Below are 20,982 nucleotides of genomic sequence, written 5' to 3'. Positions count from 1 at the left end.
TTTGGTATCTTTTGATCCAATAAGTATCTTTGCCTTTGTTATGTCTTTTTCAGTGATCTCTTTTTTTGTGTGCCTGGAAATTCTTTCATATTAATGTCTAAGTGGTTTTGTGGTCATTAGATAATTGTAATTGTAATCTTTGTAGAATAAATTTATTCATTCATTTCTTTAAAAACTTAAACTACAAACCTTTATTCTTGGTACTGTCACACCAGAGAACTGATATTTGGTAGAGATGAGATTTACTTTGAGATTCGTGTTGTATCCATCATCATGTAAGCATCATAAAACCTGCAGGCCAACTGGAATGGCAAACTATGCTCACCACCCTAAACCCATATTCTAGAATTTTTGAAGACTCAAATAAGTGTTTTTTGTATTTCATAGTCAATTTTAATCTCCTTTTAACTTGTTTATCAAGATTTGGCTATAGTTTGTATTGTAAAATTTAATATGTAGACATAGAGTAAATTATTTTTTATTTTTGTCAAGCTTCAAAGATGTTCCTAATGGTCATTTAATGAATGAACTAATAGAATTTCTATTATTTGGGTTATGAAACTCAGTAGAAACTTCAAGATTAACTTTTCAAGTTGAATGTCATCTTTCCATTTGAGTCAACCTATGGTACAACTTAAACTAATTGGTGTCTGTTTTCTCATATTCTGGATTAGGAATGTTTTGAGTCATTGTTGAGTATTCTTCACTGGAGCTGGACCACCTTAGTCTTAGGAGTTGAAGAACTTAGAGGATTAAAAGGATTCCAGTTTACAGCTACGCTTCTAGATTTAGAGAGACTGCGCTTTGTGGGAACCTGTTGTCTGAGGTTATTGCGTGTCTATACCTGTGAAATTTACCCAGTGTCAGGTATGATGCATTTTTTTTAATGACCTAAGGGGAAACAATGTTTTGAGACATTGAGGAGGTTTGCATAGGGGTTACCATGAGTTTAAAATCCCCAACTGCCTTTATTTAACCTGCTTCTGAGTTGAGTGGAAAAGGTTGGCTTGTTGTGATGCTCATATTTACTTATAAACAATATAATAGATTATATGTCATTCTGATAACAAAAAGTCATATTTGGCTAAAGTTAACTACTCTAATAAAGTGTTATTTTAAACAGATTCTGTCAAATTGGAATATTTTGAATGACTGATTTGGACTTAAATGCTGCAACCACTACAAGTTTTTTTGCCCTAATTTAAATTAAAAAAAAAAAAAACTTTTGAACCAACATGTGATCTCTCTTGTTTCACTTCTAGGTTATGAATAGCCATATAGGAAGTTACTTGAAATTTATTGAGTGTTTTCATGCATATTTATTATCCTAATTAATTATTTATCTGCTTTCTCCTCTTAAAGCTACAGGAAAAGCTGTTGTAGAAGAAACTAGCAAATTAGCAGAATGTATTGGAAAAACCAGAACTTTGTTAAGAAAAATTTTGTCCGAAGGAGTTGACCACTGCATGGTGAAACTGGATAATGACCCCCAAGGATATCTCAGTCAACCCTTGAGTCTCCTAGAAGCTGTCCTTCAGGAGTGTCATAATACCTTCACTGCCTGTTTCCATTCTTTCTATCCAACTCCTGCCTTACAATGGGCTTGCCTTTGTGACCTGCTGAATTGTTTGGATCAGGTAATTTTAAGTTTGTAAAATGTTAGCTGAAAATATAGAGAAGGCAATGGCAACCCACTCCAGTACTCTTGCCTGGAAAATCCCATGGACAGAGGAGCCTGGTAGGCTGCAGTCCATGGGGTTGCTGAGAGTTGGGCACGACTCGGCGACTTCACTTTCACTTTTCACTTTCATGCATTGGAGAAGGAAATGGCAACCCACTCCAGTATTCTTGCCTGGAGAATCCCAGGGACAGAGGAGCCTGGTAGGCTGCTGTCTGTGGGGTTGCACAGAGTCGGACACAACTGAAGCGACTTTGCAGCAGCAGCAGCTGAAAATATGATATATTACTTAATACTTTTCAAAGAAAATACATTTCCGTTGCCTTAGCCTTTCCCTTGTATAAAAAGTAAATTAGGAAATAATTTTGGTATATGTGACTTAAATAATCAAAGGTAAACAAAACTTTCTATTTGCTTTATCCTTTCTCAATTACTGAATTGGCAAGCATGTTGTACAGATGCTGGGTTGCTTTTTGAATATATTAGTGAGCATGTGTGTGAGAGCAAGGGCAGCTTATGGTAGCTCCTGCTACTCCTGTATCTCCGGAACAGTCAGGAGAGGGACTGTGAATGACTTTGCATGCTGATGTCATTCATTCACTCCTGAGGGAACTGCAGTTTTAATAAAAGTGTATGCCTCAAATTAGTTTCAAACACCTGAGCAGAATATTGGCAGAACTAAAAGGAGAAGTAAACAAATCACATTGATAGTTGGTGACTATGCATAATTAATAAAACATAGAACTCTTTCAGTAATTAATAGAACCACTGGACAACAAAATCAGTTCAGATACAGAAGAACTGATATTTACGGAATAGAATGTGCAGGTTCAATGTACATATTCTTTTAAGTATACACGTTATGTTCACAGAGGTAGATTGTATGCTAGGCCACAAAATAAGTTTTAGTATATTTTATCAGATTAAGATCTTAAGGTGTTTTCAAACCACAGTAGAATTAAATTCAAAGTTAAATGTAAAATATATCATTCCCACCAATAGTGTAGGAGGGTTCCCTTTTCTCCACACCCTCTCCAGCATTTATTGCTTGCAGATTTTTGGATCGCAGCCATTCTGACTGGTGTGAAGTGGTACCTCATTGTGGTTTTGATTTGCATTTCTCTAATAATGAGTGATGTTGAGCATCTTTTCATGTGTTTGTTAGCCATCCGTATGTCTTCTTTGGAGAAATGTCTATTTAGTTCTTTGGCCCATTTTTTGATTGGGTCATTTATTTTTCTGGAATTGAGCTGCATAAGTTGCTTGTATATTTTTGAGATTAGTTGTTTGTCAGTTGCTTCATTTGCTATTATTTTCTCCCATTCAGAAGGCTGTCTTTTCACCTTGCTTATATTTTCCTTTGTTGTGCAGAAGCTTTTAATTTTAATTAGATCCCATTTGTTTATTTTTGCTTTTATTTCCAGAATTCTGGGAGGTGGATCATAGAGGATCCTGCTGTGATTTATGTCTGAGAGTGTTTTGCCTATGTTCTCCTCTAAGAGTTTTATAGTTTCTGATCTTACATTTAGATCTTTAATCCATTTTGAGTTTATTTTTGTGTGTGGTGTTAGAAAGTGATCTAGTTTCATTCTTTTACAAGTGGTTGACCAGTTTTCCCAGCACCACTTGTTAAAGAGATTATCTTTACTCCATTGTATATTCTTGCCTCCTTTGTCAAAGATAAGGTGTCCATATGTGTGTGGATTTATCTGTGGACTTTCTATTTTGTTCCATTGATCTATATGTCTGTCTTTGTGCCAGTACCATACTGTCTTGATGACTGTGGCTTTGTAGTAGAGCCTGAAGTCAGGCAGGTTGATTCCTCCAGTTCCATTCTTCTTTCTCAAGATTGCTTTGGCTATTCGAGGTTTTTTGTATTTCCATACAAATCTTGAAATGATTTGTTCTAGTTCTGTGAAAAATGTGGCTGGTAGCTTGATAGGGATTGCATTGAATTTGTAAATTGCTTTGGGTAGTATACTCATTTTCACTATATTGATTCTTCCGATCCATGAACATGGTATATTTCTCCATCTATTAGTGTCCTCTTTGATTTCTTTCATCAGTGTTTCATAGTTTTCTATATATAGGTCTTTAGTTTCTTTAGGTAGATATATTCCTAAGTATTTTATTCTTTTCGTTGCAATGGTGAATGGAATTGTTTCCTTAATTTCTTTTTCTACTTTCTCATTATTCGTGTATAGGAATGCAAAGGATTTCTGTGTGTTGATTTTATATCCTGCAACTTTACTATATTCATTGATTAGCTCTAGTAATTTTCTGGTGGAGTCTTTAGGGTTTTCCATGTAGAGGATCATGTCATCTGCAAACAGTGAGAGTTTTACTTCTTCTTTTCCAATTTGGATTCTTTTTATTTCTTTTTCTGCTCTGATTGCTGTGGCCAAAACTTCCAGAACTATGTTGAATAGTAGCGGTGAAAGTGGGCACCCTTGTCCTGTTCCTGACTTTAGGGGAAATGCTTTCAATTTTTCACCGTTGAGGATAATGTTTGCTGTGGGTTTGTCATATATAGCTTTTATTATATTGAGGTATGTTCCTTCTATTCCTGCTTTCTGGAGAGTTTTTATCATAAATGGATGTTGAATTTTGTCAAAGGCCTTCTCTGCATCTATTGAGATAATCATATGGTTTTTATTTTTCAATTTGTTAATGTGGTGAATTACATTGATTAATTTGCGGATATTGAAGAATCCTTGCATCCCTGGGATAAAGCCCACTTGGTCATGGTGTATGATCTTTTTAATGTGTTGTTCGATCCTGATTGCTAGAATTTTGTTGAGGATTTTTGCATCTATGTTCATCAGTGATATTGGCCTATAGTTTTCTTTTCTTGTGACATCTTTGTCAGGTTTTGGTATTAGGGTGATGGTGGCCTCATAGAATGAGTTTGGAAGTTTACCTTCCTCTGCAATTTTCTGGAAGAGTTTGAGGAGGATAGGTGTTAGCTCTTCTCGAAATTTTTGGTAGAATTCAGCTGTGAAGCCGTCTGGACCTGGGCTTTTGTTTGCTGGAAGATTTCTGATTACAGTTTCAATTTCCATGCTTGTGATGGGTCTGTTAAGATTTTCTATTTCTTCCTGGTTCAGTTTTGGAAAATTGTACTTTTCTAAGAATTTGTCCATTTCTTCCACGTTGTCCATTTTATTGGCATACAACTGCTGATAGTAGTCTCTTATGATCCTTTGTATTTCTGTGTTGTCTGTTGTGATCTCTCCATTTTCATTTCTAATTTTATTGATTTGATTTTTCTCTCTTTGCTTTTTGATGAGTCTGGCTAATGGTTTGTCAATTTTATTTATCCTTTCAAAGAACCAGCTTTTGGCTTTGTTGATTTTTGCTATGGTCTCTTTTGTTTCTTTTGCATTTATTTCTGCCCTCCTACACTGTTGGTGGGAATGCAAATTAGTACAGCCACTATGGAGAACAGTGTGGAGATTCCTTAAAAAATTGCAAATAGAACTACCTTATGACCCAGCAATCCCACTGCTGGGCATACACACCGAGGAAACCAGAATTGAAAGAGACACATGTACCCCAATGTTCATCGCAGCACTGTTTATAATAGCCAGGACATGGAAACAACCTAGATGTCCATCAGCAGATGAATGGATAAGAAAGCTGTGGTACATATACACAATGTAGTATTACTCAGCCGTTAAAAAGAAATCATTTGAATCAGTTCTGATGAGATGGATGAAACTGGAGTCGATTATACAGAGTGAAGTAAGCCAGAAAGAAAAACACCAATACAGGATACTAACACATATATATGGAATTTAGAAAGATGGCAATGACAACCCTGTATGCAAGACAGCAAAAAAGACACAGATGTGTATAACGGACTTTTGGACTCAGAGGGAGAGGGAGAGGGTGGGATGATTTGGGAGAATGGCATTCTAACATGTATACTATCATGTAAGAATTGAATCGCCAGTCTATGTCTGACGCAGGATACAGCATGCTTGGGGCTGGTGCATGGGGATGACCCAGAGAGATGTTATGGGGAGGGAGGTGGGAGGGGGGTTCATGTTTGGGAACACATGTAAAAATTAAAGATTTTAAAATTAAAAAAAAACCTAATTAAAAAAAAATAAAATAAAATATATCAAAGAAAACACCAAATATTTGGAAAGTAGGCAACACTTCTGAGTAACCAGCAAATCAAAGAAGAATTCCAAAGGAAATTAGACATTTTCACAATGAAGATAAAAATATAGCCCAGTTTGTGAGAAGTAGCCAGTGTGTTGCCTGGAGAAAAATTTATACTTTTTATTATTTTTACTAGCAAAAAAGAAAAGTTTAACATCAGTGATCTAAATCTCTACTCTAGGAAGCTAGAAAGATCAAATCAAACCCAATGTAAGAAGAAAGTAATAAAGATAAAGGAATGAAATAAAAAAGCTGAACATCAAAATCAATGAAATAGAAAATAGAGAAGATTAGAAAGTCAAAAGTTGGTTCTTTGAAAATAAAATTTTTAAACTCCTAGAAGTCTGAGAGATGAGAAAGAAAAAACCAAAAATACCATTGTCAGGAATGAAATTAGAAATATACCTATATATCCAACAAACATTAAAATATTATAAGGGAATATTATAAACAGTTTTATACCAATAAATTATCACTTTAGATAAAGTATACAAATTTGTTGAAAATTACAACTTAACGAGAACTGGCACAACAAGAAATAAAATAATCTGAATGTTTTTATGTCCATTAAAAAAATTGAATTATTTAAAATTTTACCACAAAGAAAACCCTAGACCCAGATATATCCATTGATGAAGTCTACTAAACATAAAGGAAAGAAATGACTTTACAAACTCTTTCAGAAAATATAGGAGGCAACACTTCCAAACTAGTTTTTCAAGTTACACCCATCCTGATACTAAATAAAACCTGACAAGGATTGTGAAAGAAAAAATATTATAGACAAATATACTTAGAAAGATAGATATTAACAATATTATCAACTCAAATCCAGCAATATAAAATGTGTATTATTATACCAACTGGAGTTTATATTAGAAATGCAAGGTTAGGTTTGCTTTTAAAAATTAATGTAATTGATATTTACAAGTATATTAACCGAATGGAGAAAAAAAACCTGTCTGATCCTCTCAGGCGATACATGAAAAGTATTTGACAATTATCCCTTACTCACTGATGAAAACTCAACAAATACCAGTCTACTAAAAGATACTTATAAAAAATCTGCATCTAATATCTTACTTAATGGGGAAATACTGGTTGCTCCCCCAAGTTTGGGAACAAGGCACAAGGCGTCTGTTCTACACACCTTTGCTTACCTTTGTACAGGAAGTTCTAGCATTACTAATGCCCCCTCCTCCAGCACCACCAAAAAATTCACTGTCAGAAGCAGGGCATCCTAGTGGAGTTAAAAAGGTTTTTCTGGTAATGAGATTTGGGTAGGCAACTTTGTTTTCATTTTATTATTTTTTTAAACTTATTTTAATATTGAATTTATATTCACTGGACTTAAAGAAGTTTTATTTCATTGTTGTGAGAACACCTAACATGAAATGTATCCTCCTGACGCATTTTGAGAGCACAATGCAATACTGTTTACTCCAGATATAATGTTGTGCAGCAGATCCCTAGCACTTATTCATTGTTCATAATTGAACCTTTATACCTGTTGGACATCAATTCTCCATTTCCTCTCCCTTCCGGCCGACAGCCAACATTCTGTTCTCTGCTTTTGTGAGTTTGACAGTTTTAAATTCCTCAAAAAAGTAGAATCATATAATATTTATCTTTCTGTGACTGGCTTATCTCACTTAGCCTAATGTCCTCCACGGTCATCCCTGCCATGGGGCAGGATAATGTATTTTACCACTTACTTTCCTGGGGTAGGGTTATTGCCTGGATCAGTGCGCAACTTAATTACTCTTTCACTGTCTCAGCCTGCCCATTCTGACCTGGTGGTTTTTGCTACTGAACAGGCTAACTTTAACAAACATTGTCTTAACATACAGAAACTAGCTTTGCTCTCAGCTAGACTTTGTAACACAAATACTTTATGAACTAAGTACAGTGTATACAACTTTTGTGAACTGTGAATAAAATGTGTATTATAGCAATTGGAGTTTATTTTAGAAATGAAAGGTTAGTTTTACATTTAAAAATTAACGTAATTGATACTTGAGTTGCTATTACAAGCATATTAACTGAATGGAGAGATAAAACTGTATGATCCTCTGTATATCCTGCATATCCTGTGTTGATAAGTTTTTAATACTTTTTTATAAAATCTTGCCAAGTGTGATAAATTTTCTGAATAAACTGTGTAATAAGATGACATAATTTTGTGATCTTAGTGAAATGGCTGCTGCAGCGGCATAATAACATTAAGCTACATTAACATGAGGTAGATATCTTCTTATAGTAGCACCGACTGACAAGTTAAGTCATTTATTATTTGAGGGAAATGGTTTCAGTGCTTGTTACTGGAAATAACTTTCACTGTATACTAATTGGGACCTTTATGAAATCATTTTTGAGAAATTGTACTAGAGAGGACTGTGATTCTGAGGGTCTACAAACGTATAAATAGTACAGGAAGCTGATTTTTCTTGGCTGTATTTAGTTATTTTCCAGCTTCATTGGGTAGTAATTTAAGCAATTGTGCGTAAAAGCGTTGATAATAATAGTGTATTATCCTATAACCAGACAGAGTGACCTAGTGCTAGAAAATGTTAGTATGATTTAAGGTTGTTTGCCTTTTTGTTTTTAAAAGGATATCCAAGAGGCAAACTTCAAGACATCAAGTAGCCGACTCCTTGCAGCTGTGATGTCAGCTCTGTGTCACACATCTGTTAAGCTGACTTCTATCTTCCCTATTGCATATGATGGAGAAGTATTGCTACGGTCAATTGTTAAACAAGTTAGCACAGAGAATGACTCCACACTGGTTCACCGATTTCCCCTTTTGGTAGCACATATGGAAAAACTCAGCCAGGTAGGTCTTTTTCTGAAATATCATCCATATTGAAGTAATAAAACTGTAAATAGAAACATACTTGGCTTGGTGCTTATTTTTCTGCATAGGTAAGTATATTTACCAAATAATGAGTTTCGCAAGAAGAGTTAAAATTAAGAAAAAAATTTTCTCATGTTTATCTGTAAATGAGCAGTCTTTTCTCTTAATTTTTAATTTTAAATGATCCCTAACCTATGCAAAATTTGATAGACTTACGAGATAAATTCTTGTGTATTTTTTTGCCAAACCATTTAAAAATTGCAGATACTATAAGCAAACTTTTACATTCCAAAATAATATTTTAGATTGCCAAGATAGAATTTTAGGGAAATAGATAAGTTTTAAAACTTTTTTTCTACAACAATTTGGTATGTTCAAATAAGTATTATAAAACAATAATCATAGGGAACATTACTTAGTAATTGCTTCTGGTATATTAGAAAGCATTGTGGGGAAAAATTAAGTATGCATGGAAACCTACTACCAAGCTGATGAGAAGTAATCTTTAAAGGGAAAAAAGGGTATAAAATAGAACAGTTATACCAATTGTTGTACAGTAGTAGTTTTCTAGTGACTGAAGCAACAGAAAAATTATGAGAAAATTTTCAGAGACATAGAGAAACAAAATAGGACAATAGTGGAATGGGAAGCAAATTTGCAGTTAATATCGCACTTTGGCAGGATCCCATAGAAGTGATGGAAATAAATATGAGGACTTCTAGAGAGTAAGTCAACCTGGGAAATTTTTCAGTCTTAGCTAGTAATTAAATGTAGATGAAAGTTCTGTGATGGTATCAATATATTTGTAAAATATCAGGAAAATAATCTTTTGCTTTTATAAAATGCTGTGCTGGTAAGACTGTGAGGAAACCACTAAACTTATAGATGGTTTATAGCATTATGTAGTGTAAGTAATCCTTTTCTTTCGACCTTTTAGCAAGTATTTATCATGTACCTACTATTTATTAGGCGTTTATTAGGTACTAGTTGAGATGAGAATTAAGAAGATCAATATAGCTCTTGAATTGAGGACCCATAAACTGGAATGGTATTTTTAAAAAATAAGTTGTTAATTCAGTAGTATGTGTGATGAATATTTGCAAAGGAAATTACCTGAGGAAGTAATTGGAAGACTAAAGCTATATATAGATATATAGATATATATATTATTAAAAGGAAAAGTGAGTGGCTTAGAGCCTTAAATATCTATCATTACGTGAAATAATTGAATTTGGATATGTCAACTTGATAAAATATGGTTCTATCAGTCATTAAAAATAACTTTACATTTAATATCAAGGCAGATGTTTGTTAAGTTTTTAAAATAAAGTAAAAAATCAAGGTATATAGACAACTCTGGTGACAAACTATGTAAAATATGTATGCAAAAACATACATATTTTGGAAGAGAATGCTAGAAGTAAAGATAATGTTTGTGTGATAAAGTTACAGATAAGCTTTGTGTTTCTTTTGGGATTCCCTTTAGTGTTGCAGTGTTTTCCTTAAAAGTGTAGTAAAACTTCAAGATATTAAAAGCTTTTTAGAACTACTAACATTTGGTAATTATTGAAATTAATTGCATATTCACATATGTATTAATCTGTGACAATATATACTGATTAGTATATTTTGCTTTTTAATGGATAATATAGAATTCTACCATTTGGGAATAGCATAATATAATCATTAAATACTTTTCCTCTATGTAAATATATTTAGATTTTTCCCAGTATTTCAATATTTTAAACAGTGCTGCTGAAAATGTCATTGACTAAATTTTTATTTATATACACTGTGAATTTTCCAGAATAAATCTTAAAGTGTGGAAAAATTTTAAGTCAGGGAAAATATGTTAAGATTTTGCTACCAACTGCCAAAATGCCTTCTAGAAAGCTAATGTCAGCTTGCATCTCCCACCACTAGTGAATAAGAGTTCCCTTTTTCTAAAATTTTAGTGGCTAGTAATGTGCTTTTTTATAGATATATATCCTTTAACTAAAATACATTGACACTCGACTCCATGTTAAGATTTTATAGGCAGTTTCTTTTATTAATCTTTTAATTACTAGTTAGAAACTAAGTGGATGTAACTAGATAAATGCATTCCACGCATCCCCCATACCCCACCCCCCAAAGAAAGCCCTTCCAGAGTACTGACTATGGAGTACTGTTGGAAATTGAGTTTTATCCAAAGTTAAGTTTCTGAGATGTTCCCAGAAAGTAAAGATTTTGGAGAGTGAAAGCCACAAAAACCCAATTACTTAAGATACTGACCTAAATGTTATGGTAATTTTAATTCAGAGATAGTAGAAATAACTTAAATATTGAAGAATATCTCTAAGTGACTATTTTTAGCCTAAGATTGGACATTATTAAAGTATGAGAGAAAGATTGTGCATATTATGTTGAGGGTGCTTCATCTTTTCTCCTTTTTCCTGGAAAAAAGTATTTTCCCATTGGTCTTTAATGGGACTAATTTCTTATTTTGAAAGTTTTTCATTTGTAGGGGTGGAAATGTCTTATCTTCACTTCTGAAATCAAATATAGTAAGAATTGTAAAACTGTACAATTCATTGTACAGTTCCATATTTTTGTCCCATACATGTACAGAAATAATTGTATTAGAAAACAGATTATATAGATTATTGCTCAATTGCTTTGCCTTTAAATCAGTAGTCATTATATTATTTCATACTGGGAATTATTGCATATCAGAAATAATTATCTCAGTTTGGAATCTTGTCCTGCAGAAATAGCTTTTTAAATAGGAAGAGGTTTTTTTTCTGTCATATGATTGTTAGTGAAAAGTCAAATAAGAGGGTAAGTGAACATGACTCAAGGTTAATGAAAGCAGACATTTTGTAAATGTGTGGTACTTTTATGATATCTAGAGACTAATAATTTGAGAAAGGACTTCTACATGAAAAGTAGACATGGTGAGCCCACATACAGCTGGATGCATACATAGATGAAGACTCAAATCTGGGTTTTAAAGGTGTCTTCTAGAAAACAATATTTTGCAATTGAGTACTCAGGCGAAGGAAAATGAAGCAATTATCTGGGAACTTTTTCTTTTCATGTGTCACAGAATGAAGAGAATATCTCTGGGATGACAAGCTTCCGTGAAGTTCTGGAGAAAATGCTGGTAATTGTGGTGCTCCCCGTCAGAAACAGCCTGAGGAGAGAAAATGAGCTCTTCTCCTCCCACCTGGTCTCCAACACCTGCGGGTTGCTGGCCAGCATTGTCAGTGAACTGACCGCATCTGCCCTGGGATCTGAGGTGAGGTTCTGTTCTGATACTGGATAACGAGGACATGTTTCAGCGCTCCACATTGTTTCTTTTTCTTTTTTTCCTCATGTATTTTGGCTTCATAGAAACTAATTTTCATCAAGAAAATAGTTTCAAGCTGGCTTGTCCCTTTTTTTTTTTTTTCAATTTTTATTCCCCACCCCCACTTCCTTACATCTCCTCTCTCCTCTTACTTGCTTCCTCCCTCTCAGCAGTTTACCCGGGATGCTGCACTAATACAAAGTATACCATTTCCCCTTAACTGCCTCATTGCACAGCCCACCACCGTGTCCTAGTGAAGGCAGAAATAGTTCTCGTTGCTGGGTAATGGGAAGTAGAAGTAGGACTACTAATGATGAGTGTGTGGGGTGGAGAACGTGAAGAGGTGCAGACCTTAGCTCTGCTCACTCGGTTAATCGTAGACAAACACATGCGTAAAATGGGAATAATAATAATTTTTATATTATTTTATATGTTATCTTTATGTTATTATACAGGTTAAAGAAACCTGTATCACAAAGGTTTTTCTTTTTTTTAATCGTAGTAAATTACACAACAAAAAATTAATCATTCTAGTCATGTTTATGTGTGCAGTTCAGTGGTATTAAGTGGAGTCACATTGTTGTACAGCCATTATTATCACAAAGTCTTTAAAGGATCAAATATTAATATGTTTGAGAAAACTACATTGCAACATCTTCAAAGTGCCTTTACATTTTTTAAAGTAATTATTTTTCACCATTTCACTGTCCTGCTCACTGTTTTCTAATTCATCTAAATGTTTTGACTGAATTTGGTGAACGGTTCTGTTTTTTCTCTGAAAAAGTAGACAGTAGACATTGGTTTTATGTCATAATGTACAGTACGTTGTATCATTCAAATGACTGTTTAATAACTATTATGTACTCAGTGACCCCAAGTCTCTGGTTTCTTGCCAAGGAATGTCTTTGCTCTATTTTAATTTTATAATTCCTAGTCTTTACTTTTTCTTACTCTCAGATTTATTTAAGAGTCTATTTTCACTTGATCCATTCAGTCTACACTCATTACTGATTCAGAGTGAGAGGTAAGTCTTTAGGATTTCTAAATGATTACACACATCTGAGCAGATTTCAGTATCTCACCCTGGTTGAGGTGGTGAAGCCCTTGTCAGAACATTTTAATTTTCCTTTTCACTTGTTCATTCAGCCTGTAATAAACTACCCTCCTATACTATTATAGACCTTGGATGGAGGTTTATAGTGTGTTGGTCCCCAGAATACATTAATTCCTCAGAAATTTACTATCTAGTAATCAGTCTCCTATGAACTTACTTTTTTAATAGGAAAGCCCAAAATTTCAAGTGCCTAATTCACAACCTTGGGAGTTTCTAAAGGTCCTGACTTAGATATCCATACTTTTTTCTTTCTCAGAGGAGTTTGTAATGCTTGCTGGAATCTTAAATTTTTTCCTCTTGTAGCTCTTCCAAACTTCTGCAGCCAGCTTTGAGCAGAAATAGGCTTTGTAATTAAAAAGCTAGTTTTGAACCAAAAATAAGTGCTTTGATCCTCCCTAATCAAAGTCTGTAATTAATGATGTAGTACTTGTGTATATGTGTATTTTCCCATATTGACTACCAAGTTATTATGATATACATTAGTGATATTCAGACTTAAGGCATAGAACATTTTCTGCAATGGAGTCTTAGCTTGAAACTCACAGATAAGAGGAAGGATGGTCTGACTGAAAAGAGGAACCTCAGTCCACCTCTTTCTTGAATATTCATCTGTCCTAGAGTTCTGTGCAGCATAGTTTGAAAACTATTGGTCTTAAAAATATTGGTATCTCTTTGCAAAGTGAGTGATAATTTGTTCACATGTTACAACTGTGATAACTTACAAGTTTATAGTTCTGACATTATAAATTAAGTTAAATGTATAATTTGACTAAAAAGACACTGATTTGTGAATTTAGAGTGATATAGTCTGATTTTATTCCTGGTTAATCTCTTAATGGAATATACCTTTAGAGAGGTTTAAACCCTCTTGTTAAAGGTAGGTTATTTTATTGAACTCCTTAGAAACTTTTGAATAGTTTTGTTAAAGGCATGTTAGTAACACTTAGGTACAGACTACTGATATTTTTACTTTTGTCATTTACAGGTTGACGGCCTTAATTCTCTCCACTCTGTTAAAGCCAGTGCTAACCGATTCACAAAGACAAGTCAGGGGAGAAGTTGGAACACCGGGAATGGGTCCCCAGATGCCATCTGTTTTTCGGTAGACAAGCCTGGAATAGTTGTGGTCGGTTTTTCTGTCTATGGAGGAGGTGGAATTCATGAATATGAATTAGAGGTGTTGGTTGATGATGTAAGTGCCACTCTGAGTATGCATTTGGGTGTGTGGGTTGTGTGTCAGGACATACATCATTATAATAGTGCAGTGGTCCAGAGCCAGATAGTGCAGTTTAGCAGATTAGTCATAGATGGGCAACGTTAGAGGAATTTAAAGGGAGCAATTCTTCTTGATTGTTTATGTACCATTTGGATCGCTCCTGCGTCATGTTTTCTGCACTACCAGGGAAGATTTTAAGTGAAAATGAGAAATTATGTAACCAGGCCTCAGATTATAAATCTTGAGTAATTTTTTTTTTTACTATTGTAATATTTCAGAAAACAAGAACAGTATTCAGACTGATATTATTACCCCATCAGTGATTAAGCAGTTTTGTCAAGAGTGCTAATGGATGATTAATAGTAAAGAGTGTTGTTGGTTGAATTAGCTTTATCTTGCTGTATCCACTATAGATTTTTTAAAGCGCCTAAGTTTCATAAAGTTTTATTAAAATGAGACAAGTAGCATGTAAATCACTTGCTAATAAATAAGTCTATCTGTATTTTGCTTCTCTTAAGCAGTTAATTCAGTTAATTGTTTCCTTAAACTCTGTAATTAGATATAGCATTCTGATGAAGAAGAGGAAATCATTTTAAGACAGATGAGAAAAGCCTGTGTATGATATAATTTGCAGATAGTTCAGAAAATGAATACAAATGAATAGAGGACCAAAAATGCTTTCTTTAGTTTATATGGATGAGTGCTAATGGATAATAATTTTATTTGCAAGAAAATAGACTGCTTAAAAACAGTAATTGATTATAAGTCAAAATTGTTCATTTAATGAAATTAAGAATATGTGCGGGCTTTGTTTTGTTTTAATTAGAGTGAGCATGCAGGGGATTCAACTCATTCTCACAGATGGACATCTCTAGAATTAGTCAAAGGAACTTACACAACAGATGATTCACCCAGTGATATAGCTGAAATCAGACTTGACAAAGTTGTTCCTTTAAAGGTAATTTTAACAATGTGTTTAGTTTGTAAATGGAATGTATTATTATGAGTTTATGTAAAAACAATGATAAAAAGTTTTTGTGGTCCTTTAAATACAGTATTGACTGTATCCCTAATGTGTTACTGTATTGTACTCTACTTATGCAAAAGGTTAAAGTCTGATATAGTGGAAAGTAGCCGTAGGTTTTGGAGTCAAATAAACCTAGCTTTCAGATACTTGCTTTTCCCAATATTAGCTCTGAGATGTTGGACATGTCATCACTTGCCCACTCTGAGACTGATCTGTAGGTTGGGAAGGATAATACCTCCATTGTAACATTGTTCAGATTAAATTAAGAAATGGAGGAGAGTACTTGCCTCAGTGTCTAGCACAATATAGAAATTCAATAAATATTAGTTCCTATTTTTTCTTCTCATTGTGCGAGAACTCATTTAAAGAGCAAGTGGTCTTAACAAATAGTGTTAACTATTAAAGCTATTATTATTGTATATAACTTAATTGTCTAGCAGTAAATAACTATTAGGAAAACAAATTTTACTTCATATTAAAGTAATAATAGAGTAATTCTGAATCCAACCATAATAATTTTCATTACACAGCTGAGTTTTGGATGAGGTAACTTAATTAGTTACTTCATCAAAAAGATATATGATACTAAAAAAACAAAAAACATCATTATGAAGTTTATGTCTCTGATTGTTAGGCACCAGTATCTATATCATATTTTTTATACAAGTGAATCTTGTTTTGTCTTACAGATATATTTTCCCATGTTTGCCTGTCTCTTTCTGTCTCTCTTAAAATTATAATGAACTCATTATTATATTTTTCCTATATTTAAAACAAGCTTAAAAGTTAAACTTAGCAAAGGAAAATCTAAATTCATGTATTCAAAATCTTTTAATATGGCTAATATTCTTTACAGTGGGATTAAAAGCAGACGCTAGAGTTACACTGTATTTAAATCCTACTTCATCACTGTTTACTAGTTGTGTGACTTTGGCAAATTATTTACCTTCTCTGTACCACAGATTCCTCATCTGTAAAATAGGGGTAATAATGGGACTTAACCTTATGAGACCATTTTAAGGATTAATTTAAGTAAATCACAGAAAGTTTTCTGTTAAGTAATAAACATCAGTAAGTGTTAATTATTACCCTGCTTGACTTACTAAAAACTCATTTAACCAAATTGTGTATAAATATGACATTCTTTATACAGTTGGCCCTTGAACAATGTGGGAATTAGAGGTATTGACCCTTCTCACAGTGGAAAATTCAAGTATAACTTACAGTCAGCCCTTTTTATACCTACCTATGCTGGGTCTGCCAAAGTTATAGTTTTTCTAGTAGTCATGGACAGATGTGAGAGTTGGGCCATAAAGAAGGCTGAGTGCCAAAGAATTGATGCTTTCAAACTGTGGTGCTGGAAAAGACTCTTGAGAGTCCCCTGGACAGCACGGAGATCAAACCAGTTAATCCTAAAAGGAAATCAACCCTGAATATTATCATTGGAAGGACTGATGTTGAAGCAGAAGCTCCAATATTTTGGCCACCTGATGTGAAGAGCCGACTCGTTGGAAAAGACCCTGATGCTGGGCAAGATTGAAGGCAGGAGGAGAAGGGCACAGCAGAGGATGAGATGGTTGGATGGCATCATCGACTCGATGGACATGAATCTGAGCAAACTCCGAGAGATACGAAGGACAGAGAAGCCTGCTGCAGTCCATGGTGTTGCAGAGAGTCAGACACAGCTTAGAAACTGAACAAAACAAAAATGCTGGTTATACATGTTTTGATTCAGCCAAACTTGGGTCGTGTAGTACTGTAGTATTTATTGTTGAGGAATATTCTGTGTACCAGACGCATGCAGTTCACACCCATGATGCTCAAGGGCCACGTGTATTTGCCCAGTTTACTACTAGAGTTCATTTTATATTACTGTATCCTTGTACATTGTAAATAAGTATAAACATGCTTTACATCTTTATTGTGAAGGAAAATGTTAAGTACGCTGTGCGCCTGAGGAACTACGGAAGCCGCACAGCCAATGGAGATGGAGGAATGACCACGGTTCAGTGCCCTGATGGCGTGACGTTCACATTCAGTACGTGCAGCTTGAGTAGTAATGGCACAAATCAAACCAGAGGACAGATTCCCCAGATACTCTACTACAGGTAGGTGTGTATGGAGATCAGGGCTGACTACTCGACAGCAGCAGAACATGTGCATTTTACTACCAAGGTACAAGAGGCTAAATGGGCGGTGATAATTAAATTGCACAGTGTATCTTCCTTGCACATGCTAATTTGTACAAAAAGGTCTCATTTTAATATATAAATTCAGTGTTTACTTTAAAATGTTCTTTGTCATTATTTCCTTTTGAAATGTTTATGTACAGGGTATATATGCTTTTTGTTGTCCCTTTTATAGTTTTGTGGTCTGCATTTGTGGCCAAATTTTAATGGAATTTATTTATTTTAAATGCCAAAAGTTAACGAGGAAATCAACTCTGCCAAAGTGCTGTTGTTACCTTGATCCAGCTATCCTTTCTGCAGAGTGTTTTGGTGTCTGTGAATCTAGTCCTTGTAGCCCTAGAGTATGTAATAATGTATTTGTAATAATGTGTTTAACAAAAATCATTCCTTATGTAAACAGTGAAAAACAGAATTACAATAATTTTGAGTTTAAAAACACTTTTAAATATACATTTCTCACTGAGTCTACATTTTTCTTTTAACAGCTTAGCTGGAACCATAGGTAGTAGTGAGTAGCATTCACCACATTTGTCCTCAATCTGACTTGACAGCAAATCACTGAAGTTGCCCATAGGTTTCAGAGGCTTACTGCTTCCTTTTTCCTTCACAAACAATCTGGGGACACTGCCTTGGCAGTTAGGACACTTCTGTCCTAACTGCTTTCTGTCCTGAGGATCTGCTTTCTTTCTCTGTGTAAAATAGAATAGAAATAGTAGGCACAAATAGCTCTATAGTGGCATGTTGCTGCTGACACACAAAAGCTTTCTAGTCCTTTCACCGTAATGAAAACCCTTTTCTGTTACATAGCCTCACAACAAACAGTACATTTTTCTCTCTGTCAGAGTGTAGACTAGAAACCACATCATGCGCTAAAGATAAAAAAGATGGAGAATCCCTTAAAAGCATCTGCTTTCCAGAATTTATACATTATACAAAATGCAATGTTTATATTTTGATATTTTCCACAAAGATTTAAGTATCCTTCGCTTTCATTTTTAGTTTTAAAATATTAAAATCACTTAACTGGGAAAGCCGTGTTATTCTGATGTCTGCCAAGTCTGCGTCTCTAGCGCCTAGCTCCTCTGAGCCCTGGAGTGAATATCCAGGCCCCTCTGAATTTCATCAGGGTGATGGTAAGGGAGATGGTGATTAGAGGTCCTGTGTCCTGAGCACTCTTTTCTGCCATACGGTGCTCTGAGTGCTCACCCTGTGTCAGTTCAGCCAGTCCTTGCAGGAACTCCGTGGGGTGTGCAATTTCCTATCCCTCCTTTACAGATGAGGGACCTGAGGCCCGGAGTGACTCAGCGACTTGCTGCAGTCACACTTTCAGTAAGCTGTGGTCCTGGGATTTGTAGCCAGGAGACTGGACTGCAGGTGACCTACCTTTAACCACCGTACCACACACACATCCTCTCTGAGGCTGGCTAACAGGCATCTGGGTGAAACTCCTCCCCATCCACAGGTCTCCATCCAGTGTTCCTCCCCATCCAATGCCTATCTTACCCTCACACTTTGCATCAGTAAGTCTTGGCCTAAATCTGACCTCTTCTCCCACTCCTATCATTAACATCAAGCCCAAACCATCTCCACCTTGACTTGAGTAACCACCTGGATAACTGGATTCGAAAGGAACTAGCCTCTAAACCTCTCTTTTCACTGAGCTCTCTTACACTCTGTCCTGCACCCTGCAGCCAGAGTGACCTCAGCGAAATATAAATCCTGTCAAGTCTTTAGGTGAGCCCTTGCTCACCTTCCCCTCATAGCTCCCCTTTCCCATTCCAGGATGAAATGTAAAGTCTTTACTCATGTGACCTGACTCTTGTTTACCTTACCCACCTGTCACCTTTCACTCTTTCTCCTTTCATTCTCGTCACACTTGTCTTCATTCTATTCCTTGATCTCACCCATCTTGTTCCTGTCTGAACCTTCATCTTACTGTTCTTTTGGCCTGACTACTCTTCTCCCAGTTCCTCCAGGTCTTTTTTTAGAAAATACAGTTCAAGACTTTGCTTAAATAGTGGTTCTGTCATGATGTTATTTACTTAAAAAAATAAAATAACTTTAAGCTCTTATGTGGCTTTTTTCTTTGAAGCCCTGTTATGCCTTGAAACTATATAGTTATACATTTACTATTTTTTAACTTAAATATTTAAACTTGTGATCCAGATGTGATTCCTAGAGTTAGATCATGTTTTACCCACTATGTAAAATGATGTCGTGTTACTGATGTTACAGGAGTGAATTTGATGGAGATTTACAATCCCAACTTCTAAGTAAAGCCAATGAAGAAGATAAAAACTGTAGCAGAGCTCTCTCTGTGGTAAGCACTGTTGTTCGAGCTGCAAAAGACCTCTTGCACAGAGCTCTTGCTGTAGACGGTAAGATTGTTTTTTTTACTTCCTTAATAGTGATATTTTAGATTCTTTATTCTCCAACTTATGTGCAGAGTTACTAAAGAAGAACTACCTTGTAAAATACCAGAGTGATCCCTTATGGGTCTGCACATATACACATATTCATTTTGGATCAGCCATGCTCTCCATACACTAATGCAAAATTTGTTAAAATGTTTCAAAGCAGTTATTTTACACTGTAGTGTTCTGAGTTAGCCCATTAAGAGGAAAACTCTTAATTGAGTCTTTGCCTCTTTTAGTAGTTTAAAAAAATTTTTTTTGTTTTCCACTTTAGACCTGGTTTTCTTTCTGTAGTAGCATCACCATGCATCCAAAGGTCTGGGCAACCCCAAACGTCTTTCCAGATTCACTTATCTAAACTGAGTTTTCCAAGTTCTTCCCCTGGAAACTCTCCAGTTTCTGTTCTCTCTATCTGTTCTCCCATAGTTCAGGCTGCTGTAGTTCAAGCACACATCCTCTTTTTCATGGGTGGATAACATCCTAATAATCTCCCTGCCACCTTTTCCCCACTGCCACACTGCAGCAGAGTTAAATTTACAAAAACCTTACTGTTCACTATAACACTTGTTCCTAAATGTAGTTGCATGTCAAAATCACGTGAGAAATTTGCTGGAAATAAAGAGTATTTGGTCTATCCAAACCAGTAGCTTAGGCTGGACGAGGAAACTATATTTTTTACCTCAATGCCCAGCCTGTTCTGATGCTACAGCAGATGTAGAAAAAAATATCTAGAAATAATTGTCCCTTAATAGAGAGGTCTTCAGCTTATCTTCCTAGCACCATTCTCATGGAAAAATAAAGTGTCCATCAGCACAGTGCTTTCCTTGGGAAGCATAGAAGGCAGTGTAGCTAATAACAGCAAACATTTTTGGAGTATTAACTATGTCTGCAGGCATTCTTTAAGCATTTTACAGGTGTTAACTCACTGAATCATCACAGCATCTGATGAGGGAAGTATGTTATCCTCCATTACAGTTGAGTAACCTGCA

The 20,982-nt window shown here is 35.1% G+C and overlaps 1 protein-coding gene across 31 annotated transcripts in view; it reads left to right on the top strand.

The window, feature by feature from the left end:
• Positions 1-20,982, top strand: part of MYCBP2 (MYC binding protein 2) — a 271,324-nt gene that overhangs the window by 143,571 nt on the left and 106,771 nt on the right. For all 31 annotated transcript variants that reach the window (XM_060394149.1, XM_060394144.1, XM_060394130.1 and 28 more), the window contains 8 exons: positions 675-867; positions 1,363-1,637; positions 8,460-8,681; positions 11,791-11,982; positions 14,133-14,339; positions 15,190-15,321; positions 17,320-17,498; positions 19,815-19,957. In XM_060394149.1, the coding sequence (XP_060250132.1) occupies positions 675-867; positions 1,363-1,637; positions 8,460-8,681; positions 11,791-11,982; positions 14,133-14,339; positions 15,190-15,321; positions 17,320-17,498; positions 19,815-19,957 (1,543 nt within the window). The remainder of the gene's footprint in view (positions 1-674; positions 868-1,362; positions 1,638-8,459; positions 8,682-11,790; positions 11,983-14,132; positions 14,340-15,189; positions 15,322-17,319; positions 17,499-19,814; positions 19,958-20,982) is intronic.

The sequence above is a fragment of the Ovis aries genome, chromosome 10 (assembly GCF_016772045.2).
Source record: "Ovis aries strain OAR_USU_Benz2616 breed Rambouillet chromosome 10, ARS-UI_Ramb_v3.0, whole genome shotgun sequence".
In the NCBI taxonomy this organism is placed as follows: Eukaryota; Metazoa; Chordata; class Mammalia; order Artiodactyla; family Bovidae; genus Ovis; species Ovis aries.
Note: the sequence above shows the minus strand (reverse complement) of the source record. Positions and strands in the feature narration are given on the sequence as shown.